Source organism: Watersipora subatra, chromosome 8, assembly GCF_963576615.1.
Source record: "Watersipora subatra chromosome 8, tzWatSuba1.1, whole genome shotgun sequence".
Classification (NCBI taxonomy): Eukaryota; Metazoa; Bryozoa; class Gymnolaemata; order Cheilostomatida; family Watersiporidae; genus Watersipora; species Watersipora subatra.
Window position 1 is genome coordinate 51399580 of NC_088715.1, and position 26729 is coordinate 51426308.

General features: G+C 35.4%; 2 protein-coding genes and 1 long non-coding RNA gene across 5 annotated transcripts in view; all 3 read left to right on the top strand.

Annotated features, from left to right (window-relative positions):
* Positions 1 to 13319, top strand: part of LOC137402684 (uncharacterized) — a 28633-nt gene extending 15314 nt beyond the window's left edge. Inside the window, exons 12-18 of the mRNA XM_068089190.1 lie at positions 2122 to 2403; positions 6680 to 6909; positions 7206 to 7309; positions 8037 to 8343; positions 8812 to 8931; positions 9434 to 9545; positions 12818 to 13319. Coding sequence (XP_067945291.1) covers positions 2122 to 2403; positions 6680 to 6909; positions 7206 to 7309; positions 8037 to 8343; positions 8812 to 8931; positions 9434 to 9545; positions 12818 to 12896 — 1234 coding nt within the window. The 3' untranslated portion in view covers positions 12897 to 13319. The remainder of the gene's footprint in view (positions 1 to 2121; positions 2404 to 6679; positions 6910 to 7205; positions 7310 to 8036; positions 8344 to 8811; positions 8932 to 9433; positions 9546 to 12817) is intronic.
* A 1485-nt stretch (positions 13320 to 14804) lies between these two features.
* LOC137401918 (uncharacterized) lies at positions 14805 to 20441 on the top strand. Its single transcript, XR_010979399.1, has 2 exons — positions 14805 to 15048; positions 20010 to 20441. It is a non-coding gene; the product is annotated as an uncharacterized lncRNA (long non-coding RNA).
* A 2580-nt stretch (positions 20442 to 23021) lies between these two features.
* The window catches only part of LOC137402152 (adenylate cyclase type 9-like), a 38502-nt gene continuing 34794 nt past the window's right edge, over positions 23022 to 26729 (top strand). For all 3 annotated transcript variants that reach the window (XM_068088629.1, XM_068088630.1, XM_068088631.1), the window contains exons 1-2: positions 23022 to 23073; positions 23215 to 24199. In XM_068088629.1, the coding sequence (XP_067944730.1) occupies positions 23270 to 24199 (930 nt within the window). In that variant the 5' untranslated portion in view covers positions 23022 to 23073; positions 23215 to 23269. The remainder of the gene's footprint in view (positions 23074 to 23214; positions 24200 to 26729) is intronic.

Sequence of the window (26729 nt, forward strand, 5' to 3'; positions counted from 1 at the left end):
GCTTGACTCTTAATAGCTGATATGTACAACTGCATTAACTTAGTATGGTTTTAGCACCTGACGAGTGTGGTTTGCTCAGATTTGAAGCTGTGCTTTTGATTTTACTGTAAACCATACGAAACAATATTGTAGTGCAATAAATTTTAGTCTCTGTATAAGTTGTTTAGATTGTTATGTATCATTAAGTAGAGTCTGGCATCATGGTGTATCCCCAGTAAGCTCATGCTACATTTGTGATCGTGTTTATTTAAAATGTTCACATTATCACAAACCCATCTGTGTTCACATCAGCTAATAGTCTGTGGTATAACGTTCTCATTTTACAATGTGGTTGCTGAAATACTAGTCCCGCAACAACTACCATGAAGGGAAAGATAGATCACGCAATTTGAAACAGTCGTTCACCATTGTTTAAATGCTGTGTATTGCGCAGACTAATATTTGAAAGTTTGACAGCTGCAATGTTTTCTGACATCTCTGCGTTGCGTCGGTGATGCCATCGTCATGGTGATGCCATTGTTAAGGCATTCACATAATCTATGAATGATTATGATGCTGTGTGTACCAGGCTTTAAGTTTGTAATGGATGTCCTACTTTTAAAGGCTACAGAATTAGGGTACACGGGATGCATCTGAATTATAATCACAATTTGAAGAGAAATATGGTAGTTTTTACTTCGATTGGGATACATGATGGTCCCCAATAACAGAGTCAGAGAGGGCCTGTTGACTTCTTGACCTGTTGAGGATAAGTGAATACATGGTGATGCATTAGCAAACCATTGCCAAAGGTGTTTATTAATATTCAATATTTTTAGAAATATTCAATATTTAATGCTTTAGACCACTATAAGAGAGTGTCAGAGTGGCCTGGTGATAGCACATCGACTGTCAACCAAGGGCTTGGTGGTTCGAGTCCTGCTTAATGTCGATCTGACAAAAAGCTCTCAGCGAGCTTTCAACCCTAAATTGCTGGGTCTTTCGGATGTAGACCATAATTTTGAGGCCCCGTAAGACAACTGGCAATGTGGGCATGTTAAAGATCCACATCTGTCCTTCACACATTGGGCAAGTGAAATGGCTACTTGGCTCTGTCAGACTGGATGTGTTGCAATGGTATCCCTTCAGTTTAATCTGACAGTTCCAGAAGTGGCAATACTGCTCGACCCAAGCATGCATCGCTAAGATGCAAGTCGTTGTCGATTTCCGACAGACAGCAAGCCAGACCACGATAACTGAATGCTTGTTTTATGTGTCGAAAAATGTTATATCGCAATTAACTATTCACTGGGAATTCATAGAACAATTATCGTGTCATTCTCATATCGCCAAACATAGCATGTAGGAGATAACTTTGAGTTTATAGCTGCACATGCCTATTTGGTACCCCATTCTTTAATAGATATGTTTTTAATATTTTGTCATGCATACCATCAGGGTAAATATAGGGAATCCGATAGAATTTCCAGTTTCAATTGTGACAATTCCATGGATTCTCTCATTTACCAATCATCATACTATCAATCTATAGGACTAACAATCGTCGTACTATCAATCTATAGTACTAACAATCATCGTACTATTACTCTATAATACTAACAGTCATTGTACTATCAATCTATATTACTAACAACCATCGTACTATTAATCTATAGCACTAACAATCATCGTACTATTAATCTGTATTACTAACAATCATTGTACTATCATTCTATAGTACTAACAATCATCGTATTAGCAATCTATAGTACTAACAATCACCGTACTATCAATCTATAGTACTAATAATCGTCGTACTACCAATATACAGTACTAACAATCATCGTACTATTAATCTATAGTACTAACAGTCATTGTACTACCAATCTATATTACTAACAATCATCGTACTATTAATCTGTAGTACTAACAATCAACGTATTATTAATTTATATTACTAACAATCATTGTACTGTCAATCTATAGTCCTAACAATCATCGTACTATCAATCTATAGTACTAGCAATCATCGTACTATTAATCTATAGTACTAACAATCATCGTACTATCAATCTATAGTACTAACAATCATCGTACTATCAATCTATAGTACTAACAATCATCGTACTTTCTTGTTTTCAGAAGGGTCGGTGGGGAATCCGTCTCCTCCAGTCTAGAACTTGTTGATATCAGTGACTCAATAGATATCAGCAAACCGGCATCCGCTAGGAAGTCAACGAGAGCACGCACCCCTCACAAGCAGGTTGGGGCTCATAAGACATCTCCTTCTGATAGGCAAAGAGCAGAGAGTCGAAACTTGAGGCCAGCCAGTGGTTTAGCGAGACCCAAAAGCAGAAGCAATACGTCATTTCACAGAGGTTCACGGCCTCGAACTGCTGCAGAGAAGGCAGCAGACATTTGTGGGTGAGCAGTTTTAATATATATAATTGAAGTTGGGAGTAGATTTACCATTTTGTTATGTGAATTACGTACATGAAAGGTATAGGCATAATTTTTCCAGTGTCAGTCATGTCTGTCGGAGGTACTAAGAGCAAGCAACATAATGATAGTATTTGTTAAGTACAGAAATGTAAATAGAAATAGACTGGAGTTTTGAATGTTTATAGATTGCTTTCTGAGTTTTTAAGAAGTTGTTTAGTTGCTGTACTTTGTTGAGCTGAAAGGTTGTCAACTTCAACCAAACTCGTTTGTTCTTTTTAATACTTCTATTTATATCTAAATGCAACAGTCAATGCTTGCAAATCTATGTATATACATGTATGTGCATATGTATATACATATATATTTATAATACAGAAATAATATATGTAATATATAAAATATATTATATGCGGTTCATTATACATTTATATATATATATATAAATACCATAAAACCTTTCATTTAACATCACTTCCATTTGACCACCACTTTGATCTTTATGAACCCACATTAGCAAGTGATCAGTAAAAAGTGTCCACGGAACCGTACTAATAATGACTCGATTACATCGATAACAATTACCAATTCTTTTAGTGTTTTTGTTCGTATCGAAGTCTATTTTTTAATTTCAAAGCTTTTGGGCTTTCGTTAAAACATTGAAAGCAACTTCTAAGAAATAATTAATAACCGTATCAGGCTAATAGTAGTTCCTTGTTTAACACAGTCTTGATAGTTCGGCATATGTGAAAAATAGTTTACATTCACGGTACATGTACAAGTTTTAGGCTAAGAGTTGTGCTTACCAACCCAACGGTTAAAAGTTTGTCATTATTTGTGTGAAATGCAACCCATAAAAAGTATGCTCTGCTGAAACAATTGTTTGGAGGCTAGTATCAACTACATGTAGTTCAGCAGTGCAGAAGAAGAGTTCAGGTCAGGAGACACTGTTGAAGGTATTGAACAGCTAGAAGATGGTGAAATGGTTTCGTACGCAAGCAACAATCAGAACGTAATTGGCCAAGCAAAAAAATGCAAATATTTTTGTTGAAATTAAAAGTATTAATTTTTGTTTCTGCATGTATTATAAGTATAGTTCATTTATTTTACTTGTTTTTGAATACGGATTTGTAGCATTTAATAGATTATCATTATATAATTTATAAATTTGCAAGTTTATAACATATTATTTTATAGCATCCTTGCATTTATTTTAACATGGCTTACAATTGATCGACGCTCATAAATCCTTTCTTATCGCACATAAAAAGCCAGTTGTACTGCAAACTGTAGCAACCATATCAATGAGTGCAATGAACTTTTATGTAACATTGTTAAATATCATTTTAATATGAAAATATGCCTTCAAATTTAGAATGAAATAAAAGATCTAAGGGTTCAACAATTTGCAAAGCAGGGCACATGCTATATTACATGTAATAATAAAGATGATGATATATATAATGTATATATATCATCATCGCAGGTTCATTGAAAGAAATAAAATTAAAGTAGTAGAGATATTTCTCAGCTTCCAAAAGCCTATTTATTTAGAGATCATGTTTGACAAGTTTTTTTGTCGAGTTATTACAAGTTTGAGGTAAGTTGGCAGATTTATTGCATCCAAAAGGGTTAATGTTGCTCTGCTCAAAGGAGAGTACAAAAGATAGGCGACATTCGCTTCACCCGTTGACGAATTAAGTGTTAAATTTACCTTGCCAATATTCTGACGAGCTATTTAAAAAATACAGCGCCAGCCTCTATTTAACTCTATCTTTATTTGACTCGCACTATTATAGAGAAGGGTTCAGAAATAGAGCGTCATGGCGTTCAAATAGAGGTTTTACGGTATATATTTATTTACTAGGTGAATCCCGGCGTTGCACTGGTAGTAAATAGAGTTTTTGCACAAAAAAGTATTTTTAATCAATATTACTACATTAACTATTCTATTTTTTAAATTAAGGTGTTTGTTTATTTCTGTGTGAGTCCGGCCAATGCATAATATTTGAAAGCTAAAGCAGATTATTAAAAAACATTTCTTACGTTTTATGCTAAACTTTTTTAAGATTTAAACCAGCTTATAAACAGTGGTAGGTAGTTGCCAATGGCTAAGTTTATTTACTCAATGAATCTGAGTAACTTAATCTATAATAACAGCCGTTATTGTAACTTAAGTTGGGAATTAGTTAATTTAACTTAAATTAGCCAGCGTTAAGAAAAGATATTGTGTCGTGGTCTCTCACGTAATCATGATCTTCAAGTGGGCTATTTTAACCAACCGGCGTTAAAGATTGGCAGTTGTATCAAGTAATTGAACAATTATACAACAGTATGGCAAGGACAGTGTAGCGTATTGAATAGCATGCTTGTTTGCAGAACGGGTGTTTTCAAGGTCAATTCCAGTGCAAAGCAGGGTTTTCATTTCTAGTTTTTAATCGCTGTATTTGGACCCACGAATGACAGACAACAGACAAACCAACACCAAGATTTATATAAGAGATTACAATATAGAACAGTGTGAGCAAACATATATTTATATCTAGCAAACAGTAATTATTCAAAAGTAGCTATAAAAACGAGCGCAGAGCTAGTAAATGTACGCTTTAAAACACAGATACAAGTAAAGTATAGACAAAAATAAATAATGTACAGCTTTGTTAAAAAAATCAGGATTAGACAAAGGGAGATAAAGAAAAATACTCTAAACATTTTGAAGCCTGGGCGTGGGGTAATTCGGAGAGTTGTTTTCCCACCTGATCATACGCCTGAGTAAACTTGGCTACATAGTTTCACTTAGTTTGGTTGCTTCATTCAGTATGTGTTTTTGGTTAATACCGAAGTTTTAAGTTGATTGGGCATCAGTTCTCGATATATCGCCGAAATACTGAGGGCATTTCTAACTGACTGAGAAATTGAAAATGGCATGAAGGTGTACTGAGAGATGAACGCAATGGCCGGAGCTTTCGGTTTTTTGAGATGTGTCTTGATGGTCTCAAAGTTTAACTCATTTCCCATACCAAAGTGGGCCACACATATCTAGACAAGTAAACGCATACTGCAAGTTGACATATGGTGGAGAGAGGACAATTTCAAATTTAGTACTCAGGTACCACAAACACGTGGAAATCTTGAGAGAAGCATTTTTTATTGATTAAAAAATTAATAAAAAATCAGTTCAAAGGCATAACATTTTGAAGACTGGGCTCTCGATAATTTGGAGTTGTTTCACCTTTGCCGAGTAAGCTCTGATTCATAGTTTCACTTTCTCTTCTTATACTTAGTTTTATGTAGAATTACAAAATTTTATAACTTTAGCCACTTTGTGCCTGGTTTGGTTTTCAGTATAATTCTGAAGTTTCAAATTGATTGGCCAATTAGTTTCTGAGATATCAGGAAATTACTGTAGGCATTTCTAACCGACCGAGAAATTAAAAATGGCTGCTGACAGAACATTAGTTTCTAACAACACACTGATTGAAATTCTTAGTAATGAAGGATCAAAATTAGACAAAGCTAGAAAGCTTCTCCTCTTCAGAAACAAGAACTTCACACTAAAACCATTTGTTTTTCAAGTCCTAACAAATATCAGACTTCGTGTACTGCAATCAACATGTTTCTTCAACTGCCTCTAAAACATCACTTTTTCAAAAGAATGTAAATTAGATTAGATAAATGTTCAGCATTTTACAGGTAATAAAATAATTACCAAATGAATTTGAGTAACTTACCTGGTAAGTTAGTAATATAAGCTAGTAAAATCTTTACTACAGTAAGAGCCGTATCAGAAGTTAACTTAACAAATGTTGGGCGTAATGATCAACTGTGCTAGTTAATAGCTTTAAGCGTGAGTATTTTAACTGATGTAATGAGTGTTTTCACAATCATTCATCAGTATGGTCAGTTGGACAGCGTAGCATAGTGGATTAGTTTGCTAGTCTGCAGACCTGGAGGTTCCGATTTCAAATACTTTGTGAAACGGATTTTTGTTCTTAAAACTTTATCGCTTATAACTGGGCAGACGAATGACAAACACTGAGATTTATAAATATAGATTAGGCTTTGGACTGTTAATAGTCTGGATCCATACTCATTGAAATCGACTACAATAGGTAAGGAGGCACCGGTCAACCCCATTCAAAATTATTTTCTATGGATAATTTTTTGTTGACCTGCCAAATATCACACATTTTCTGTCAATGATCGCTGTGACTGCAAATCAGTTTTAATTTTCTCCTTGATAACTAATGTAACATTTCAGGGTTGGTACTCTTACGAAACACCCGTCTCCGTCCCTTACTGATCTCATAGCCAAGTACAAAAACTCAGGCCAATCTCATGGGTACACCAGCAATCAAGGTTCAGATGTCTTAGCTGGTTTCTTCACCGCTGGTGTGAAAGCAGCGTTTACAGAGAGGACGCTGACTCCACGAAAAGAAAAGCCTCAGTCCCCTGGACAGCCTCTCAAAAAGCATCAAATTAGCAATAAGGGTGAGAGTCAAGGAAAAGCTTGAGCTATGGACAACCTTGTTGGGATAGTTTTTGGTCCAAAGACACCCAAATAGGTTTTTAAGGTCAAAAGAACCAGTGTAAAGGAGTTGTCTTCTCATTTTACTGGTCTGTTACAATAATAGTTTTTTATATTAATTACAACTTGTAATTGACACTCATCGATTAAGATAGTCTTGTGTTGATTACTTCAATATCTGATGTTATGTGTATTTTCTGTAATGTTAGCAGCATTTTCGTTAGCTGATAATATGATTATTCACAGCTGCCTTTTTCAGTTTACACCCTCGGCAGCAAATCATGGAGACCCGAGAGTAGTCTTGGAGGGAATGTCCAAGAGGAAGAGGTTAAAAAGATTTGGAACGAGTTTGATTATTCTCAGGTGAAAAACAAACCTATATTTATTTATTTTATAATCATCATCAGCAGATAGTCATCTGTAATAAGTACGTGCGCAATTATTTCTAGAATTATTTTCCGGAACATTCTTGGCTGGGAATGTGAATATTAGGGTTTCATTCTTGTGTGTTACAATTCTGTTCCTAAGGCTTTTAGCGTGGCTGCAGGTGGACATGGGACATGGTTCTTATTATAGTAAAGATTATAATTACATTATAATCCAACCTACAGTGTTTTTGTGATGGCTGCGATTACCTGTTCGTTTTTGAGCTTTTAATCACATTTTCACGTATTTGGCACCTACAACACAACAGAGTAAGACATGGTGAATCTTTTCATATCAAACAACTGTAATGTGAATTTTATTGCAAGTCAACCTTTAAGCTGACCCAACACACGGGTATTGTTCTAGTAAAAGTTTTAGTAAGGATCCAGCTTTCTATTTCTAGGTAAGTTACTTAAATTCATTAGGTAGTTCTATTGCTCTTTATAATAAAGAATATAACATTCAAGAGTTATCATTCATTATATATACTAGTTGGATAACCATGTAATTGGTTGTCTCAAATATGCTATACATTCATTTCAGTTTGTTTGGTTTGTTGAAAAATAGTACATTTTTAAATTAATGCACATTTCTCTCACAGGATGTTGCACACTTTAATGTGCTTTTTATTAATCCTTTTTACACGCATCTGATGCCTTTGTAGTTGGAGAAGGTTGAACCGCCTCCAGAAACTACAATAAGCTATTCTTGGTCGGCTAGCCAGTCCTCAGGGGATGCAATTCCAAACTTTGCTACTGAGCAACAATCATTTGCTGTAAATGCTGCAGAGGCATCCAATCTAACCAACCCTATATTTGACCGAAATATCCCCAGCTATTCTTCGACCAGAGGGAATGTTCAAGGCTCTCCTAGACAATCAGAATCAGGACTGGGAGTTCGGCGGACCAAAACAGAGTATACCGTGACAAATAGGACTGTGGTAACACCTCGCCGGAGTAAGACCCCCCTCAGTGTGCGATCACACACCCCTATTGGTGAGCGAAGCCATACACATGTGAGCAATAACCATATAAACATAAACCATATACACATGAGCGAAATATACATGTGTTACGACTGCTTATTGGCTGTGCGATTTGCTGACATTGAAATTGGTTTACTAGATCCGATGTAGATGGGACGTGGGTGGTGGATGTTTAAAAAACCTGATACATACAGTTTACCTGTTACATGCAACATGATAACCTGATACATGCAATCTCCATGAGTTCAAATTCATCTGTATGCGGAGTTTTAAATCCAAGATTTTAATAGCTATAGCTGGGCATACCGAAGGAAAAACATAAGACATACGACTAACTTTGAGAAATATATATAGATCACCACAAGTGCGTAACGTGATCAGGCGGTTTATGTCATCAGTTGATTGCTCTCAGAGATCATTAAACCACTCTATAAACTTCTAGTTGTGTTCATAGTTGTGGATGGAGACGACATGACACGGTATGACAATGTTGCACCGATTGGAGATCAGGAAGATATGGATACCATGCATGACCTTGAAGTGGAGTTGGCCTCACAGACTGGCCGTCTCACAGGTATGGTACATAGTACTATACGACTGACCATATGTTGCAATTCAAATTTCAATTTTTGAATCTCTGAACTTACCTTGGATTTTTTCAACTGTTATTTTGTTTATTGGTTCTCATTTTCAGGGCGATTCTCCATTGGCTCTTTCACTCTTTCTCTTTTCTTCTTTTGATTGTCTCTGCCTTTTTTTCTAGTGATTTTTTTTCTACTTATCCACTCTCTTTCTTTTTTTTGCTATCAATTTGCTCTTTCTCTGCTGCTCCTTCCGGTTTTTTTCGTAACATGCTTCCGCTGTCATGAATTTTTTTTGCATGAGCAATCCCTCAATGATTGAGTATGATGTCTGCTTAGCGCATGCAGAGGCTGGGTTTTTTAAGAGCACAAACAGTTGCGCTGCGATATCGGCTAGACATCTCTAAGTTCAGCAGTTAGGGAATCTCGACGACTTGAGCTATGCTCAGTTTCTTTATATATTTCGTTAAAATAATAATGTTTTTCTACTCCTAGCTGATGGATCTGTGTCTCGACTCTTGTTAGATTCAAATGATAATGAGGAAGGCACCATCAGCCCCAAAAGGTCACTGACCCCTGACACACACCGAAATATAGACAGGCTCAGGTTAAGTATTAGTATTCACTCCCCTCTTCTTGAAGCTTAAAAAAAGGTTTTCTCTGAGAGGCATATACCATGTTTATAGCTGGATATAGTCTTTCACGCATTGAATATCCTCTAAGGTATTTTCAATAGCAGATCTCTAGAAAGCATACATTTGCTGTATGTTAACGCATTAGCTATTTAATTCATCTACAATGGTTTTTTTTGTAAAATATTCAAACAGGACAATGGCTAGATTTTCCTGTTTAGTGGAATCTTTAAAGAAATAATCAAATTCTCTCCTTTATTTTTAGGATGGCTGTTTTTTTTAGCAAAAGTGTGTTAGCAATATGAACATTTTGGAGATTTAATGAAACTGTAATCTGATTTGTACAACTACATTTCATCTAGACTGAGGCACTAATAGGGGAATAATATATTATATAATATAATACATATAATATTACTAGCTGTGCTGCCCGGCGTTGCCCGGGTAATAAAAAAGTTTGGACAGAAAGTTGATTTGTATTTAACATATAACAACATTTCCCATTTTAACTTTCAAACTACTCATCATGAGAGAAGTGTTTTGTGTAGTTGAAATAAATTAAGAGTAAAATAAAAACAACTGTAAAGGTTTTAAAACTTTGTAAAACAACTGTAACTTTCAAGCTTTTAGCCTGGCACATTGCCAATGGAAAATTGCAGTAAGCTGCTGGGCTTCTAATGACGGTACTCCATGACATTGAGTCAGCTTTGATGTCTAGCAACAGTTATTCTAATAATAGCTATAGCCGGAATGCAGACAGACATACGGACATACTTTGAGAAATATATATAGACTAGCTGTGCCTCCTGGCATTGCCTGGGTATTGAAAATCAGCTTATAAACAATGAGAAGTGATGAGATTTGCTTACCACTTGCTGGTAGGCAGCTCTCCAGCAAGTGCCAGGCCATTGCCTAGTGGCCTGGCACATTCCCAATAGAAAATTCCACTAAGCTAGTTAGTAAGTTTCAAATGCCGGTAGGCAATGACATTGCGTCAGCATTGTTGCCCAGCTAGGCTATTCTAATAATAGCTCGAGCCAGAATGCAGACAGACATACGACAAACAGACATACGACAAACAGACATACGACAAACAGACATACGACAAACAGACATACGACAAACAGACATATGACAAACAGACATACTTTGAGAAATATAGATATAAGATATATTATTATATTAAAGTTGGGTTCACACACTGTCTCTGCTCATCTTTGTTTAGCTGGATTTCCAAGATTAATCAAGTCAAGCATTATCATTTTTATAACACTTCTTTAACACCAATGTTTCCTAGGTTTTCTGTCAGGTTTGCTCGTGAACGTCAACCAATGTGAACCAGGTTTAAGCAAAAATAGGATATAAAAAAGTCCAAACTCGCCGATACTGTAAATCTTTGGAATAAGTACACATGTTCATGACGCAATGTGGAATTGTGGCATCTCTATAGAAGTAGGTAAAATATGGTAGGGTTAGATGTTGACATCACAGATATACATTATAAAGAAGGAAGCTACCCATCAAATTAGCATTGTTGTTCATCTAGGTCATATCTTAGCCCATAGCCAAAGATTATTATCCAGAGAGGATCTCGAGATTATTGCAAATATTTTCAATTTGTTTGTAGATTTTTCGAAGATTTTACTTATAATTTATAAATGTGGCAGTATTATTCTCTCTTTCTAACATTTAATTGTATTTTTGTTTATTACTTTTGACATTCTTTGCATCCTTTTATATTGTTAACGGGATTTTCATTCAAAACTGTTAGTCATTATGGATGAAAATTGACTCTTTGTTTTACAAAAACGCAGATTATGACAAGATATAAAAATAAGACAGTTTGGTTGACTGCAGATTTTGTGACAGTTGATCATCAGTCATCACCATGTTATTTGGTTATCTCTTATGTTTACCACTTAGGGTGATAATGGATGGAGTACACAACTACGATATATGTTTTCATAGTAACTTCCAAATATCTCATCCACTCATGTCTTATCAAAATTTACTTATATCGTTACTCATATCTTGGCAAAATGTCTTGTCATACATGTCAATACCTTCTGTGTCCCAATTAAGCCGAGAATTTAGGAAGCTATGATCTTACACATGCTTAAGGTGTAGAAATAATCAGACATGTGTGACTGCTATGTATCACACAGGAAAGAAATGTGAGATATATACGTACTTGTAATAGAGCTACTACTTCCCACCTCTGCTTGACTATTGTACATGAATGAAGCCGAATAGACGCGTAAGATCAATAGACACGGTTTTATTGAATGCGTAAAGTATATTTGTGAAAATATTTCGACGAATGAGGTTGCATGAAAGTGTAAACAGAAACCATCTTGTTCAACTACGTCCCATTTGAGCCGTTTTGGAAAGAGAATCCAAACTACGGCGGTCTCGTGTGGCTGCGATTAACTGTTCGTTTTTAGCTTTCAAGAGCTTGTAATCACATTTCCACATGTTTGGCACCTACAACACAACAGAGTAAGACATGGTGAATCTTTTGATACCAAATAACTGCAATGTGAATTTTGTTGCAAGTCAACCTTTAAGGTTAAATTAGCCTGTAGGCCGTGAGCACAGTTAAGGGTCCCTTAACAGACAATCATGGTAGTTTGTCCGCCAAAAATCACGTTAAAGTTCTCTAACCTCGCTACTTGTGAGCTTTTTACCTTCAGTATGTACAGGTCAGGCTATGTGAAACTGCCACCGATAATACATGTAATTCGATACCACCTGTGCATCAGGCAACTACACCATTAACCACTATACAAATGGAAAGGGTGAACTGAACACTCATACAGAACCAAAAGTAACATCTGTAAAAGCACTGTGCTATACCCGTAATGCACGCCAGTGGCAGCATTTAGAGGTCGAAGATAAACCTTTTTATCAGTCAGCATCAGCGGCAATGGGATGGAAATGCCAGCATATCTTGACCTGTTTTTGCTCAATGGGTACCATATTTTTCCTGTTGAGATAGTTGATCTGGTCCAGCGAAAGTGGGAAATCACTACAACTTTTGCATAGAGCTATATGGAACACTACCATAGAGCTATACGGAACACACCTAAAGACAGTCTTAGTCGCCTCGGCTGGCTGCGAGAGAGAGAGAGAGAGGAGGAAGCGATGTGCAGTTTAGTTAGTGCCCATGCTTGAAACCACTTTCTTCCCATGCTCGTTGTATGTACATGTGATTCAACTTCATTGACTCCTATCCATACAATTGTAGAGATAGCATAATGGATGACTTTGAAGAGACTGAGCTGCTGATCATGCAAGATGAGGCAATGAGAGTTAGCTTGCTCTAGAAATTTCACATTCTGTTAGCCTTAAGTTTTGTAACACGAACTGATCACTGTATGACATGTCTTAAATCTTTTTCATCTTTCATTGGTCACTCTATAAACAGCCTTAGATTACACTTGGTCACTCTATGGTTCTTTTAGCACCGATCATTTGTTCATTAGTTTGAGCCCAGGGTTTATGCTCCCTGCTGGGTATGCTTGAGGCAATGAGCAATATATTCTTCACATTGTTACAATATTTATTAATGTGTTTTTTGTCAGTTTTAAATTAGCAAGATTGTCATTTTTCGTTGATGATGTATTTATGAAAACATTAAGATATAATTTTTTACGCTAGAGAGCCAGATGAGAATATGCAAGTTACAGCAAATACGCTGCAGTTTCAATAAGTAGTCAGGTAATACACTATATTTTGCTATGCATTAACTGTTGTCATGATTTGTATTAAAGGGAATTGTCTGCTCTGATGAAAGCATCTTCAAACCAGCGCATCATCCGCAAATTATTTTCTAAACTCTTTTAACAATGGCTAATCATTACTCCTAAAATGTAACTAACTTGATAGCTGCAGCACAAGCAGCACAAGCACAATATGCAGCACAAGCAGCATATTGTAAAGGATCCCCTGCAACTCTTTACTTCTGCAACTCTCTAAATCCAAACCACTTTAGAGTATAACGCTTTATATTTGTGATAAATATATTGAAGTATAATTGCAGTAAATGTGTGGGCAAACATAGGCTGCGATGCGAGACTTAACCGCGCTGCCTTCTCTTGACTCATTGCTCTCCTTATCGCTGGCAGGCTCTGTTCCTTCTTCAGAGTAGCCGGCTCAGGAGTAGGCTGATCTATTCATTCCTAGTTCGGTAGCAAGTCGTTCCAAGTCGGTCTAGTTTAATGTTAGCTCAGCAGTAGTCTATTGGGTGCTCAGCTCGGTGGCCGGTCGGCTCATCCTTTACTAGCTGGCAGCGGACCGTGCTTCTGTCAGGATCAGTCAAACCAAAAAATAGGCTTTCTTTCTAGCCTCAGCATGGTTGGCTGGCGGTAACAATCCTCCTTGGCTTCTCTCTTCCTTCACAATTTGTGCGCGCTCGCCACAAATTCTGTGGCGATAATCAGATATATACACACCAAACTGCACCACCTTTGGTTATAGCATATGAAGTAATTTTAACCTGGAGTGGAAAATATAAACAAACCACACTCTATGTGTTTTTCTTTGAACTTGGCAGCAACCAGCCTACTGTTATCCTAAAGAGAGATTGTGAGGTTGCAAATTGTATTCAGGCTTTTGTGTTTCTAACAAGCTTTTAACAATGTGTTTGGCAAATATGCTGCAAATCTTCAAGAGACAACTTTATAGGTTAGGATTTTCAACACAAATAATCTGAAGACCAGCTGCCGGCCAAAGACAAAATACTGTTTTCAGATTTAAAAACAATTAAATATTAGGCAATTACTAGCAGAACTGTTACATAAGTTTAATCTAGCATAATGGAGTGTATGATGATACTATTCGACATTTATTCTTTCATTTGCAAAGTCATAAAAATCCAAAGAGCTAGTTGACACATCATTGATGTTTACAGCGTTGTTTGGCGTTGCTACCAAAAACGGTATGGACGTTGTGCTGGAGCACGATAGAAGCGGAAACAATATTTACATGTATATGACGGAAACTGATACATGTCTATGACATCGGTTAACTTTATGATAATGTTAGATAGTCGGCCAAAACTTTGAGCTAAGTTTGTTTTGCGTTCAATTATACTTGCCCGCATTAAACTTTAGATTCGGCCTTAGTAAAATATACTTATTGTTATAATAAACCTATAATAAGTCGATTTGATTGGTATCCAGGCGCTTTGTCTTTAAAACAAAACGTCGCTAAGCGTTTTAGCGCTGTACAACTTCGCCGGTGTTAATCAGAAAACTTTCCTTGGATTAGCGAGTGCTATTATTTTGTTGACTTAATCTTATGGTTTTATGGTGCCATGGATGAAAATGTTGGCATGAGAGCTACATCTTCTAGCACAGTTATACCCCAAGATCCAACGAGTAAATTACTTTCCGAATCCAATATTGTTAAAGTGGCTCTCGTTGGCTTCTTTTTCGGTGCTGCTTTTTCTCGATCCAGGCATTGGACTAGGAACAGGTAGATTGCTAACTGACTTCTTTGAAACGATTTGTGTGCAACGTATTGAAGAGTGGTGTAAATATGTTTGAGCAGATAAATTAAATATTGACAGATACATGTTTTTTTCTGTAAAGCTTTGCAAAATGAGATGCCCGTGCGTACTCTTTAATTTAAACAAATTATGGTGTTTCTTTAGCTGTCTGTTATATAGATATAGTTATTGGTATTTTTCTTATGCAGTGATTAGTTCTATGGCAATTCTGATTTTAGGTGCCTTCGGGTAATTCCCTCTCGCGTGCTCTGTTCAGCCACAGAGTATGTCTCGAGGTAGCCTACTTACAAAACTCAACCTACTTGCAAATGTCTTGGTATTATTCTTGAATCCGTATTTCAAGAACATTTATGTTCATTTCTATCAAAAGTAAGATTTTTCTCGACAAACTATTTATAATGCCGAAAGTTTGCTAGGTGAAGTATATGAGTGAATATGCGTTCTTATATATGGATTGAGAGTTAGCCTTGGTGTCCAAGAGCGGAACTATATGTTTCAACTCTTCAGTTCAGAGTTTTGTAATTTTGAAGGTTTCTGGCTACGTCCTGTTGTATTCTATCAGGGGAGATTTCAACATGTGTAATCTCCAATCACAATGTTAGGTCTGGTATAGATTGGTGTCAGATACGGAGCTTGCTATCGCATGACGCAATTTATCAGTCTGTGTTAAGATTGTAATCTTTTGGCGATTATCTGAGATTTCAAGTCATTTTCTAAAATCATATGCGAATACTCATCAATGTTATGTTTTTGTCGATCTATATAAGATTGAATAACAGAGCAGAACAAAGATTAAAATATACAAAATCAGACATTGATAGTCTGTTGTTATAAATACATAGCACTATATATGTGTTGTCATAAAATGTAGCAGTATATGACAGACAAATTAAACTTTCAACGCTTCAGTCTCATATTTGGAAAAAGTACGTTTGAAAATATGTACCATAAAGTATATGAAATGCTTATAAGCCATTTGAAGTGTAGAATTTTCAATTTATGTTCGCTAATAGATTCTATGTAGTTTTGTAATTTCCGTTTCAAGCAGCAGTATCTTTACTTCTCAAATTTATTTAAATTGTTAACAATTAAGATGTGTTTTCACAGAACACATTAGTACTAATCATTTATTACAACAACAAGATGTTATAAATAAACAACAGGTTCGTAAATTGAAATTTTGAAAAGGGAAGTCAAATCTTTTTTATTGGCTAAGGCTACATAACCAGAGTTGGCACAAAAAATCAAAAAATGTAAATGGTTGATTCAAATCATGATTTCTTTTTGGTGTGAAAAAAATTCATGGTTTATTTCAATTTTCAATTTTTTTCATAATATCGCAAAATTCAGTGTTTCTTGACAAACAGTTTTGTTTGAAGTGAGTGTAATAAATCTTTAAACACTCCTCCATCATCGTGATAAAGATAATTGACAGCGTGTAGTACAACAGGATACAAAAGGACTTTGGAAGTTTACTAAATAAACTATGAGTTTATTTAATAAACTTCAAAGCAGGATTGAGGGGTAGCAATTATAACTGGCCCAATTTTCCATCTCTATTCCGTTTAACAAATACATGTATATATAAATGACATTATGAAATCAAACTCTACTGCAATCAGCTCAAAAGCCTTGAAAAGTCTTCCCCAGTTTTGGTTTTGTTCATTAAAAATTATAAGGCACTAACTAAGTACTAAAAAATTATAAGGCACTGACTAGGTACTAAAAAATTATAAGGCACTGACTAGGTACTAAAAATTATAAGGCACTGACTAGGTACCAAAAAATTATAAGGCACTGACTAGGTACTAAAAAATTATAAGGCACTGACTAGGTACTAAAAAATTATAAGGCACTGACTAGGTACTTAAAAATTATAAGGCACTGACTAGTTACTAAAAATTATAAGGCACTGACTAGGTACTTAAAAATTATAAGGCACTGACTAGGTACTAAAAAATTATAAGGCACTGACTAGGTACTAAAAATTATAAGGCACTGACTAGGTACTAAAAAATTATAAGGCACTGACTAGGTACTAAAAAATTATAAGGCACTGACTAGGTACTAAAAATTATAAGGCACTGACTAGGTACTTAAAAATTATAAGGCACTGACTAGGTACTAAAAATTATAAGGCACTGACTAGGTACTAAAAAATGGACAAAATTTATATTTTGCATGGTCAACCGCATCGATCACACCGAGGAAGAATGCACTTAAATTTTTCATTGTGCCTTTTTGCGTCCTTGGCCTTCATTTGTACTTTGTGTGAAGTTAGTAGTAGCTCTACTCTGCTACTAACGTACATGTAGTTTGCACATTATATTTCTTGCATTCAACAGCTATATAAAATTATAAGTAGCTGTCAAACTAAAGCAAGTCAGTAGTATTGCAAAGTGGGCTCACCACAATTCTGTTGTGCAATACAATTCTCAAAAATTTATCATAAAAATCAAGATTTTGTTCTAACTTTAGTACTAACAGCTTACTGTCTGCACAGTATCCAAAGCAAAGTTTTTTATCTTAACCTAATGCGCTAGCATATCGTTTTGATGGTGTAAGGTTTTGTGCTGTTGTGGTCTGTTGGGAAACCACATTATCAAAAAACTACTTTGTTCAGCATTCGAGAAGCTAGTTAGCCTTTTAAAGGTTGTTTCTTGCAGCACAACTAGATTCATCCTTTTAAAAATGACACTGCGCTGCACATGTCTTCTGAACTGGTATCAGTTTGCCATGTCACGCACACATTCATAGATATGTATAGCTAAATTTTTGATATACAGTCATACTTCGGCATACAGTTTTTCCGTCTTACAATGTTGAACGCTATGGTTTTTCTGACCTTGTTACAAATTTTTTTGCTCTACGACAACAAAAAATATCTCTTAAAATTGATTCCAGTACGATATTCGCTGAAACCCCGCCCACAACGCATGAAAGATTGCAATGTTTGCGTGCTCTCTCTCTCAGCTCATCATTCTTCGTGTTCCATAAATGCTTGTTATTGTGGGAGTGAAACAAAAATTGGTGAGCAGTAAGGGAGAGTGAAAATTTATTGTGCATTTTAGCGTTTAATATAATATTTACTATAAACTTTTATTCAATATTCGTATATAACTACATATATAATATCAATTCGTTAGCCATGTGTCCAAAGATGAATAACGATGTTGAAGGAAGAAGTAAAAATCATAACCATAAGCAGATCATAACTAAGTACACTAAAGTTACTCTAAGTAACTATAGTTACTAAGGTTAATATACTATTTTGTTGTTATGATTTTTAATAGTACAGTAATTTTACAATATGTACCGTATACAAAATTTTGATGATTTTTACCAGGATTTTGCATTAGGCAATTACTCTAGGTTTCTATAGCCCTCTATACGACATTCTCGCCCTACGATGCCTACACCGGACTGAATTAATGTTGTATAGTGGATAGGGGTAGGGGTGCACTGTAGGGGAGAGTGGGGCACGTTAAAACACACCTCAAATTTCTTGCCTGTCTACATCATTTTGGATTCTTACCTCACTAACTAAAGAGTTTTCTAGGTCATCTTATGATATATTTTGATTGCATGAAATGAAAAGAACAGCCATGATTTTGTGAAATTTATTGGCAAATTTTTGCTTTTTCATTTTCAAATCCAAATTTAGAGAGTTGCATATCTTCTTTGTACATGATCCCATGTTAACAAAAGTCAGTAGAGGCAGCTATAGACATGTTCTCTTCGCAATGCACCCACCAACTTTAAGACGTTACATCATCCTGAGTTGGGATGAACATTTTGGTTATGCAAAGTCATTTAGGGCACGTCGAAACCCAAAGGGTATGGGCAAGTTGCAACATGTTTTAATGATAAAAATAGAAGGGCAAGTTGTAATATGCCTCAAACTTACCCTTCTATTCTTATGGAGGGGAACAGTCCAAGTAGCGTTGAAGGTTTGAACTCCAAAATTTCTGGACAATTTTGATATCACGACTGCAAATGCTAACATATAAAAAGAAAAGTTTGATCTTTAGATCAACATGTACATATGTTTTGTTGTACTGTGGAAGTTTGTTTGTCGTGATTCTTGTACACATTGTTCTAAAGTTTATAGCCAACTCTTTTCAAGTTTTTCTTGCTCAGATAATCATTGGAAATTTGAATTGTTTGGCTGAAAATAAGTTTCAAGAAAACACAATTCTAAAACTAAAGTTTACTGTGAAAGTCAAGGACATTTCAACGTATCCCATAGGGTGTTTCAACGCATCCCCTATCGGGCGCGTTGACACACCAATTATGCAATTAGTACTTTTGTGATATTTTCCAAAGTATACGCCCAGCAGAATTGGCATTTAGCATACATATGTAAAACATGTTTCTGCATCTTATGTGATTATTTAAATTATATTCTAATATTTTAGTAAAACTTTATAGCAAAAAATGTATTTTTTGTTGCAACGTGTCCCACCCTCCCCTACTTGCCATTTGAACATAATATGTGGATTGTCTTCATTTTTTTTTAAAGAATAACAACTCTTAAGTTGTTTCAATTTCTCGGCGGTTTTTCTCGAAAGACAAATCAGTGAGTTTTTCTGCTCATAATTAGACAATTCAAACTGTTGCATTTTAGCATAATCTTGTACAAATGCTAATCTTAGTTTACCTATCTCCCCTTTTTGTAAAAACACTTTTTTTCCATTTCTTAAAAATTTTATTGGTTGTAAGCATAACATCACTTGATTGTTTGAATTACAAACTTCCTGACTGACTGATTACCTGAATTGGCAAGCCTGCATAATCAAATATGTGAGTGGCTGTTTTTTGTGGTTTGTCATATTATAACAAATGTTATAGTATATTTGTTATGGCAATAAAGATATTTTAGATTCTAAGTGTATTTCTTACTTGACATTTTATTGAATTTCTGCAGATATCGACTTGATTTCCAAGACGCACTAAAGGTCGAAAAAAGACATGTTCGCATGCAGCGGAGAATCATGAAGGAGAGTGAAGCAGCCGTTTCAAGATAATAACTGACACAAAAGGCTTTTTCCAATTCATTATCGATTAATAACATTTGCGTTTGTGTGACTTTGTTGCATTGCTATACTTAAATTCATGTTATAAATAAATAAACTGTTTTGGTTTAGTCTTGCAATGGAGCATTTCAGAAAAGACTAATGCTTGTGGTTGGGGACACATTCATTGTTGAGCTGTGTTGTTTTTATATTGATGATATTGTATCACCAAAGTGTTAATAACATGTTCAACTGAAGCTTCGATCTTTTGTCGTTTTTTTCAGTTGCTGCTGCGATTAAATCGGTGGCATTTTGAAACAAATATATAAAAAACTTGATTTTAATTTGCCGTTACTTGTTGAGAAAAGTTCTTCATAAGTCCTTGATGATTGTTGCTCGCAGTATAGATTCATCAGCAAATATGTATGTTCTATAAGACTTGGTAGGTATTGAGTGTAATTCTGCAGCATCAAGCTACTAAATAATCAACAAACTTGTTGAAGGAAAGAGATACCATTTATTAAATTTTATTTTATTACTCTACGCTAAGTCATCATGTTTTATTGCCTTTATACAATGTTAAAGGTGATGCCGAATTAAACAAATAAAAACTTTGTAAATAGGAGTTGTCTTCTCAATTTGGATTTGAAGTTATAATAGACTTAGATTTTGATAATGTTTTTTTTGAACGATTCTACTACAAATATTTGAGGCGGTCTATTGCCGCTTAACTTACCTGAGAATTCAGCCTATAAAACCATTGATCTCTTTTCCGTAATTGCTTGCGAGCATCGCTAACAGCGTCTCAAGAGGCTAACTTTTTCGATCGTTCGGCTGGAAGATTTATTTGTTTTTGTGAATGAGGCTGATTGGCAACTACATTTTTACTAATTCGTCTTGAGCATGTAGCGCCAGGTTTCATGCGGAACAGCATTTTCTCAGCTTTTATTTTAAGTACTCAATCTAATTTGCTAGTGATTATTCAACGTAGTTTTTTTATTATATTTACACATTTTAATATTTTTTGTAGTAGATGGAATGTTTTACTAGTGGATTGCTAGGTGATTAGTCTAAGATGTTAGTTATTGTAAGAATAGACGTAGTGAATGTGGTTGCTATGTAAAGTGTGGAATTTGTTTATTAAATTCTTTTAGATTTTTTGCAATGTGGGAACCTTAAGTAACCGTTGCTACTAGATAGGCTAGAGGATGTTCCAGTCTATAGATAGACTAAAGCAGCAATCATTCATATATGTCTAGTGGCTTTAGGGAGAATGTGTAAGACCATTGGACAATTGCTTCTCAAAAGATTGTGTGTCAGTAGTTCTATAAGACAACAGATAAAAGTTAACAGTGCAGATAAGAACGAGCACCTATTTGTTTTGTAAAATGGTTTGGTTCTACAGTTTTCTTCGAAACCTTTATGTGGTAAGAAGTTTTCTTATTCCTTCATCTTCAAGCACCTATAGTTAAGGGTTTGGCTGGGTTTAATTGTATTTTAAGATTTTACCTAAGAGCAAGGTTTGCTACAACATAGCGACAAAAATAGACACATTTTTTGCATATCATATGTCACTAGTTACCTACTCCGCCTTCACCATTACATGAAGACTCTGGCTATGTAGTTACAGCTGTTTAGTTCTATTAGACAAATTACTAAAGATAACCGAGCTGATACTCACAGGATTGACTTAGCTTCATTTATTTTATGGCAGGCTGAATCATTAAACACAAATTATTAAATTAAATATCGAGATTGTTTGAATTGTTAGTTTGAGAAAATTTACCTAAAATTTTTGAACCAGTACCACACTATGCAGTATTTGTAATGGTTTTAAACTCAATAGATTTTAATGATTATGTTTATGGTAACCTTACCACAATTTTCTCAAATTGAAAAGCTCATTTATCAAACATACAAACAGTTCCATTTCCACTTCCAAGTTTCATCTTTTTTTTTTCTGTGATAACAATATTTATTAACTATGCAGGTTATATCTATTAAAGATACAGCTTCTTGCAAAAGTTTAATTATAAGAAAGTAGTTCAACTTTCGCAAAATGTATTTTTAATATTATTGAATTGGTTATTGAGGGTTTCAAAATAGATCTATGTCAGATGAACCGCTTTCAGTTTGATTTTGAATATGTTTCTTCATGACTTCAAAAAATCTGTTGGTGATAAAAGATGAAGACCTTTAACATTACGAAGGGCGTTATGGGGAGCCATTCGTTTGTTAGTTCTTCATGCTGATCTGGATTTATTCATTCAAGGAAGTAGTCTCTGGCATGGTAAACAGTATAGATTGTCAAATCCAATATTGTTAGTAAAATTAAATGTGTAAAAGTTAAATGTGCTCATTCAGACTGCAGCTTTCAGGTATGCATTGTATGGATTTTAGTGTCGAAGGTTTATCTCATTGCCCGTCAATGATTTATAGAAAAATTGTTTATATGCTATCCAGATGTATTTGAAACAAGTATTGTGAGTATTAATTTCATTTGATTTTGCAAACTAATTTTTCTTTAGTACAAGTTTTTCCATTTGGTGTAAAAAATCAGTAAATTTTCAAACGTATCATTTGTCTCTATAGTTTAAGCATAATAAGGAACATCATTTTTAGGGTTTGATGTAAAATGTCAGCACACACATTGAAAATGTATTAGTTCTGAACTAAGAAAAATAGAAAATTAAGAAACTACTATCATCTTCCTCAAGACTTGGTAATGATCTTTATTGTTTTCACCAACTGAGTATGGGCTTTATATTTTATATGAGCACAATTTTATATTCGTCGGTTGTATGCGTGAATATTTAAAAAATGAATGGTGGAGAAGATAATTACTTTTCCAAGGAGCTCCGATAACAGTGTTTGCTGAATTAGTAAATAACTTCTTTTTACAAAGACATACGAAACAATTTAATGTTGCAGATGGTTCAGGCGGGAACATCGATTAGGGCAGGATGCACTGATTAGGTGAGCATTGTGTCATATCTCCCATATGATTCCACGTTTAATCAGGTGACAGTGTGTTGAATACTACTGTTTAGCTGTTGACATGGAAACTGTTGGAGACTCTAAAACGATCGCAGTAATAATTACTATCTTATGTTCTAGGGATGCTGGGTAGAGCGGTTTTGTGCAGCTCCTAGCCCAGAATCACAACTCTCTCATGGAGGGCAACAATAACCGCTTCCTTTCACATAAGGACCACCATCTTAACGGCTCTAACAACCATGTTGAGCAGATTGAGCTACAAGGAAAACATGCTTCAGACAGAAGACGAACTTCTGGAAATGCCGGGAGTTGTGTTCCTATACTGTTTGAACGCTCGAAATACGGCACTCTAAATCCTGGCTTTGACTCTCTTATACTCGAACATTATTTTCAGGAATGCTTTTTTCCTCATAATCGACGCAAGTTTCGCTCGGCTCTCGGCTATATCATTTTCTCTTGTCTAGTCTGGATTATTTACTTTGTGGTTTTAAGGCAGGTAACGCAAATTGACACCCAAATGGAAAAGAGACAGAGAATCTTATTGGAATATATAATCGGGACTTGTGCATTGCTTGTTATCTCCATCATTTTTATCATTCTCACCAGGTTTGAGTCGTACGCCCGACATTACACCAAAGTCTCAATAGTTTATGCTCTCGCCCTTTGCGGTGTTTCCCTCCTTCGCTTTATCTATTTCGACTATGACTACTCTCCTATGTCGTCAGTTGGCTCCTTCGCTGGTCTCGTACAGATTGTCCTTTTGTTGTATAACCTTTTACCGTTACCTTTCTACTGGGCATTGCTTATCTCAATCCTCTACTCTATCATATATGAAGTGTTGTTCCTTCTCTCACTGAACGACCCTAGTCCCTCCTACATCGTTGGTCGGGTTTTACTTCTCATATGCGTGCACCTGCTATGCATGTCACTCTATCTCATGGCCACTGTTAGAAAGCATTCGACCTTTTCACGGATCGGGCAGTCCACACGGGCCCGGCGGGCTCTGAAGAAGGAGAAGGAACAACAAGACAATGTCATCTACAGTCTGATGCCAGTCAAGGTTGCCAAAGAGGCCATCAATAATCGAAACAACGATAAGCAAGAGGTATAGTGTCATTACTATTTTCCTAATATGTTTTTCTTGTATGTACTTGTATCCGTATGAGTTTTTTTTATAAACTTGTTAAAATTTTATTCTCATAAAATCATTTTGTATATTTGTGCAAGGCTGGAGGCTGGAAAAAAATCATGATTTTTTTCAAAAAATTTGAATTTTTTTTATTTAATTCGATTAAATCAAAGGCCTTTATATAGCGTGGTACTACCAATGCAGTCAATGACCTCCGTCGTACTTGTTAATTCATGGCAGAAGAGTGTTTATACATTTATTACACACATAAAAACAAGATTGTCAGAAAAAAATGTTTTTACAAAATATGAAAATATAAAAATAATCCGGATTTTTTTCCAGAAATTCCCTGATTGCAACCAAGATTTAAATCAAGGCATTGAATAATTTGATCTTTTTGAGCCAATCCTGGTTTTTTGTAAACTCGGCTTCTGATTTTCTAATTTGTATATTTTAATTTCTAAAGCTTCAGGCGCTTCAGCAAGCCGATTATTTTAATGTGAATGATTTTATTGCACTTTCATAATAATTTTAAAATTTTAATGATTTAACCATAATAGCGAAGTTTAATTTTAAAAGTTTAATAGAAAAGAAATTCAGAAAGTTTTTATAGTAGTTTCAGAAAATATCATCCACTCACGTCTTATCAATATCTCGACAAGATATCTTCTGTTTCCCAATTAAGCAGAGCATTTAGGAAGCTATGTCCTTACACCTATTTGAAGTGTAGAAATAATCAGACATGTCTGGCCCCTTGTATCACACAACAACGAGGTGTGACCTATATATATACTTGTAATAGAGATACTACTTCCCGCCTCAACATGGTTATATTGTACATAAACCTTTGGGTTTTAGATAAGCTTGTAGGCAGTGAGCACCGTTAAGACTCCTTAAACAGACAATCATAGTAGGTTGTCCACCGACAATCATGTTAAAGTTCTCTTACCTTGCTACTTGTGACCTTTTTATCTTTCAGTGAGTGTCTATTTGGGCAACCGTGCAAATTCATTTCTTCTGAACATTGCTCCACTTCATAAGGCAGCTGTGAAGAAGTTATATTTGAATTTTGCTCATTACGTGTTCTATCATTTGACTTCGTCAAATGAGCTGTTTTGGTATGCCATAACATTCCACCTCAGCTTATATCTAACACTCTAAAGAATATTTTCAATTTTAGAAATTGAATCATTTCGCTTCATTTTCGTAACTTGTTTGAGTGTGCATATCACATAATATGTATAGATATGCCAAGTAGACACGTAAACTAGAAAATAGAGCATGTCAAACGTCTTTAATACACATAAGAGTAGGGTTAGACACCTCGTTGCTGTTTGTTTTTATGCGTTGTTAGTATTTACACTACGAACAGGCTTCAAGTAAAAGCACAATAGCGATATCCCTTAAAAACACGTAGATTGTGTGCAAACTGAATAGCCCTGTGTCTTTGCCTGATAGCTTTCTGAGCCAACAAAGACACCGTTGATTGATGCTGCTGTATTGAATGGTCAGTGACAGCACTTCGGCAGCAGCTGGCTGGTGTGCAATGATTAGCGCAGGCTTTTAAAGGTTACCTAACCTAATGTATAGGGTTATCCGAGAAGGTTGATAAGCAGCCTCTCCCGCTTGTTAGTCGACTCTCTTCCTCCGACTCTCTTCCTCCGACTCTCTTCTCAGTCTTTTTGTTACTAGAAATGTATCTTTCATCGATAAAGCTTTTTATGGCTGATGGCGAGTGAGATATGCTGACACAAATAACTATTTATGGTTAGGTATGCTTTTTACGACATCCGTTGAATGTCTTGGCCATTGGAAGACATGACGGTTATGTTTACTAGCCAATTGTGTCTAATCAGTTATTCGAAATTATTGTATATTGATAAGTTTACAAACGACATCCGTGAATCAATTTGCATTAAACATAGGTTGTTAGTTTCAAATTATTGAAAATACTCGGTGTCCGCTGTCATTGAACTCGAGGCTTATTACAGCTGATCTTTTTTCAACCTTGAGATTAACTTCACATAGCTATGTGTAAGAGTCTCAATGTTTGTGTTTTGTGAGCCGAGAGAAGCTGTACTTGCTGTTAAATTTAAGGTTTCCTGCTCAGCATGCAGGTAGTAATGATAGTTATACAGCTCAGCCGAATGTACTTTCTCGCAGCACTTAGGTATCAGCAGCAATATCTTTCAACATTTTCATATCAAGTTTTAAGCAGTAAAATTTTGGAAAGTTGGCCGAAAAAGCACAAAATAATGAAGCTACTACATTTGCACTGGACACGACGAGCTGTTATTGTAAAATCAGGCACAAGGTTTTTTCTCAACGTTTGAACTCAGTTGGATTTCTTTTATAAATGATTGTATGTAATTATAAACTAGTTATAAACGCTTCTTTATGATTCCTCAAGCTCAAAATTAATGGCTAAATCTGGTTGTACTTTAAGAACACAGTCAAACCTCTACATGCGAAGTTGGGTCGAGATATGCTGTCCGCATTAATATGT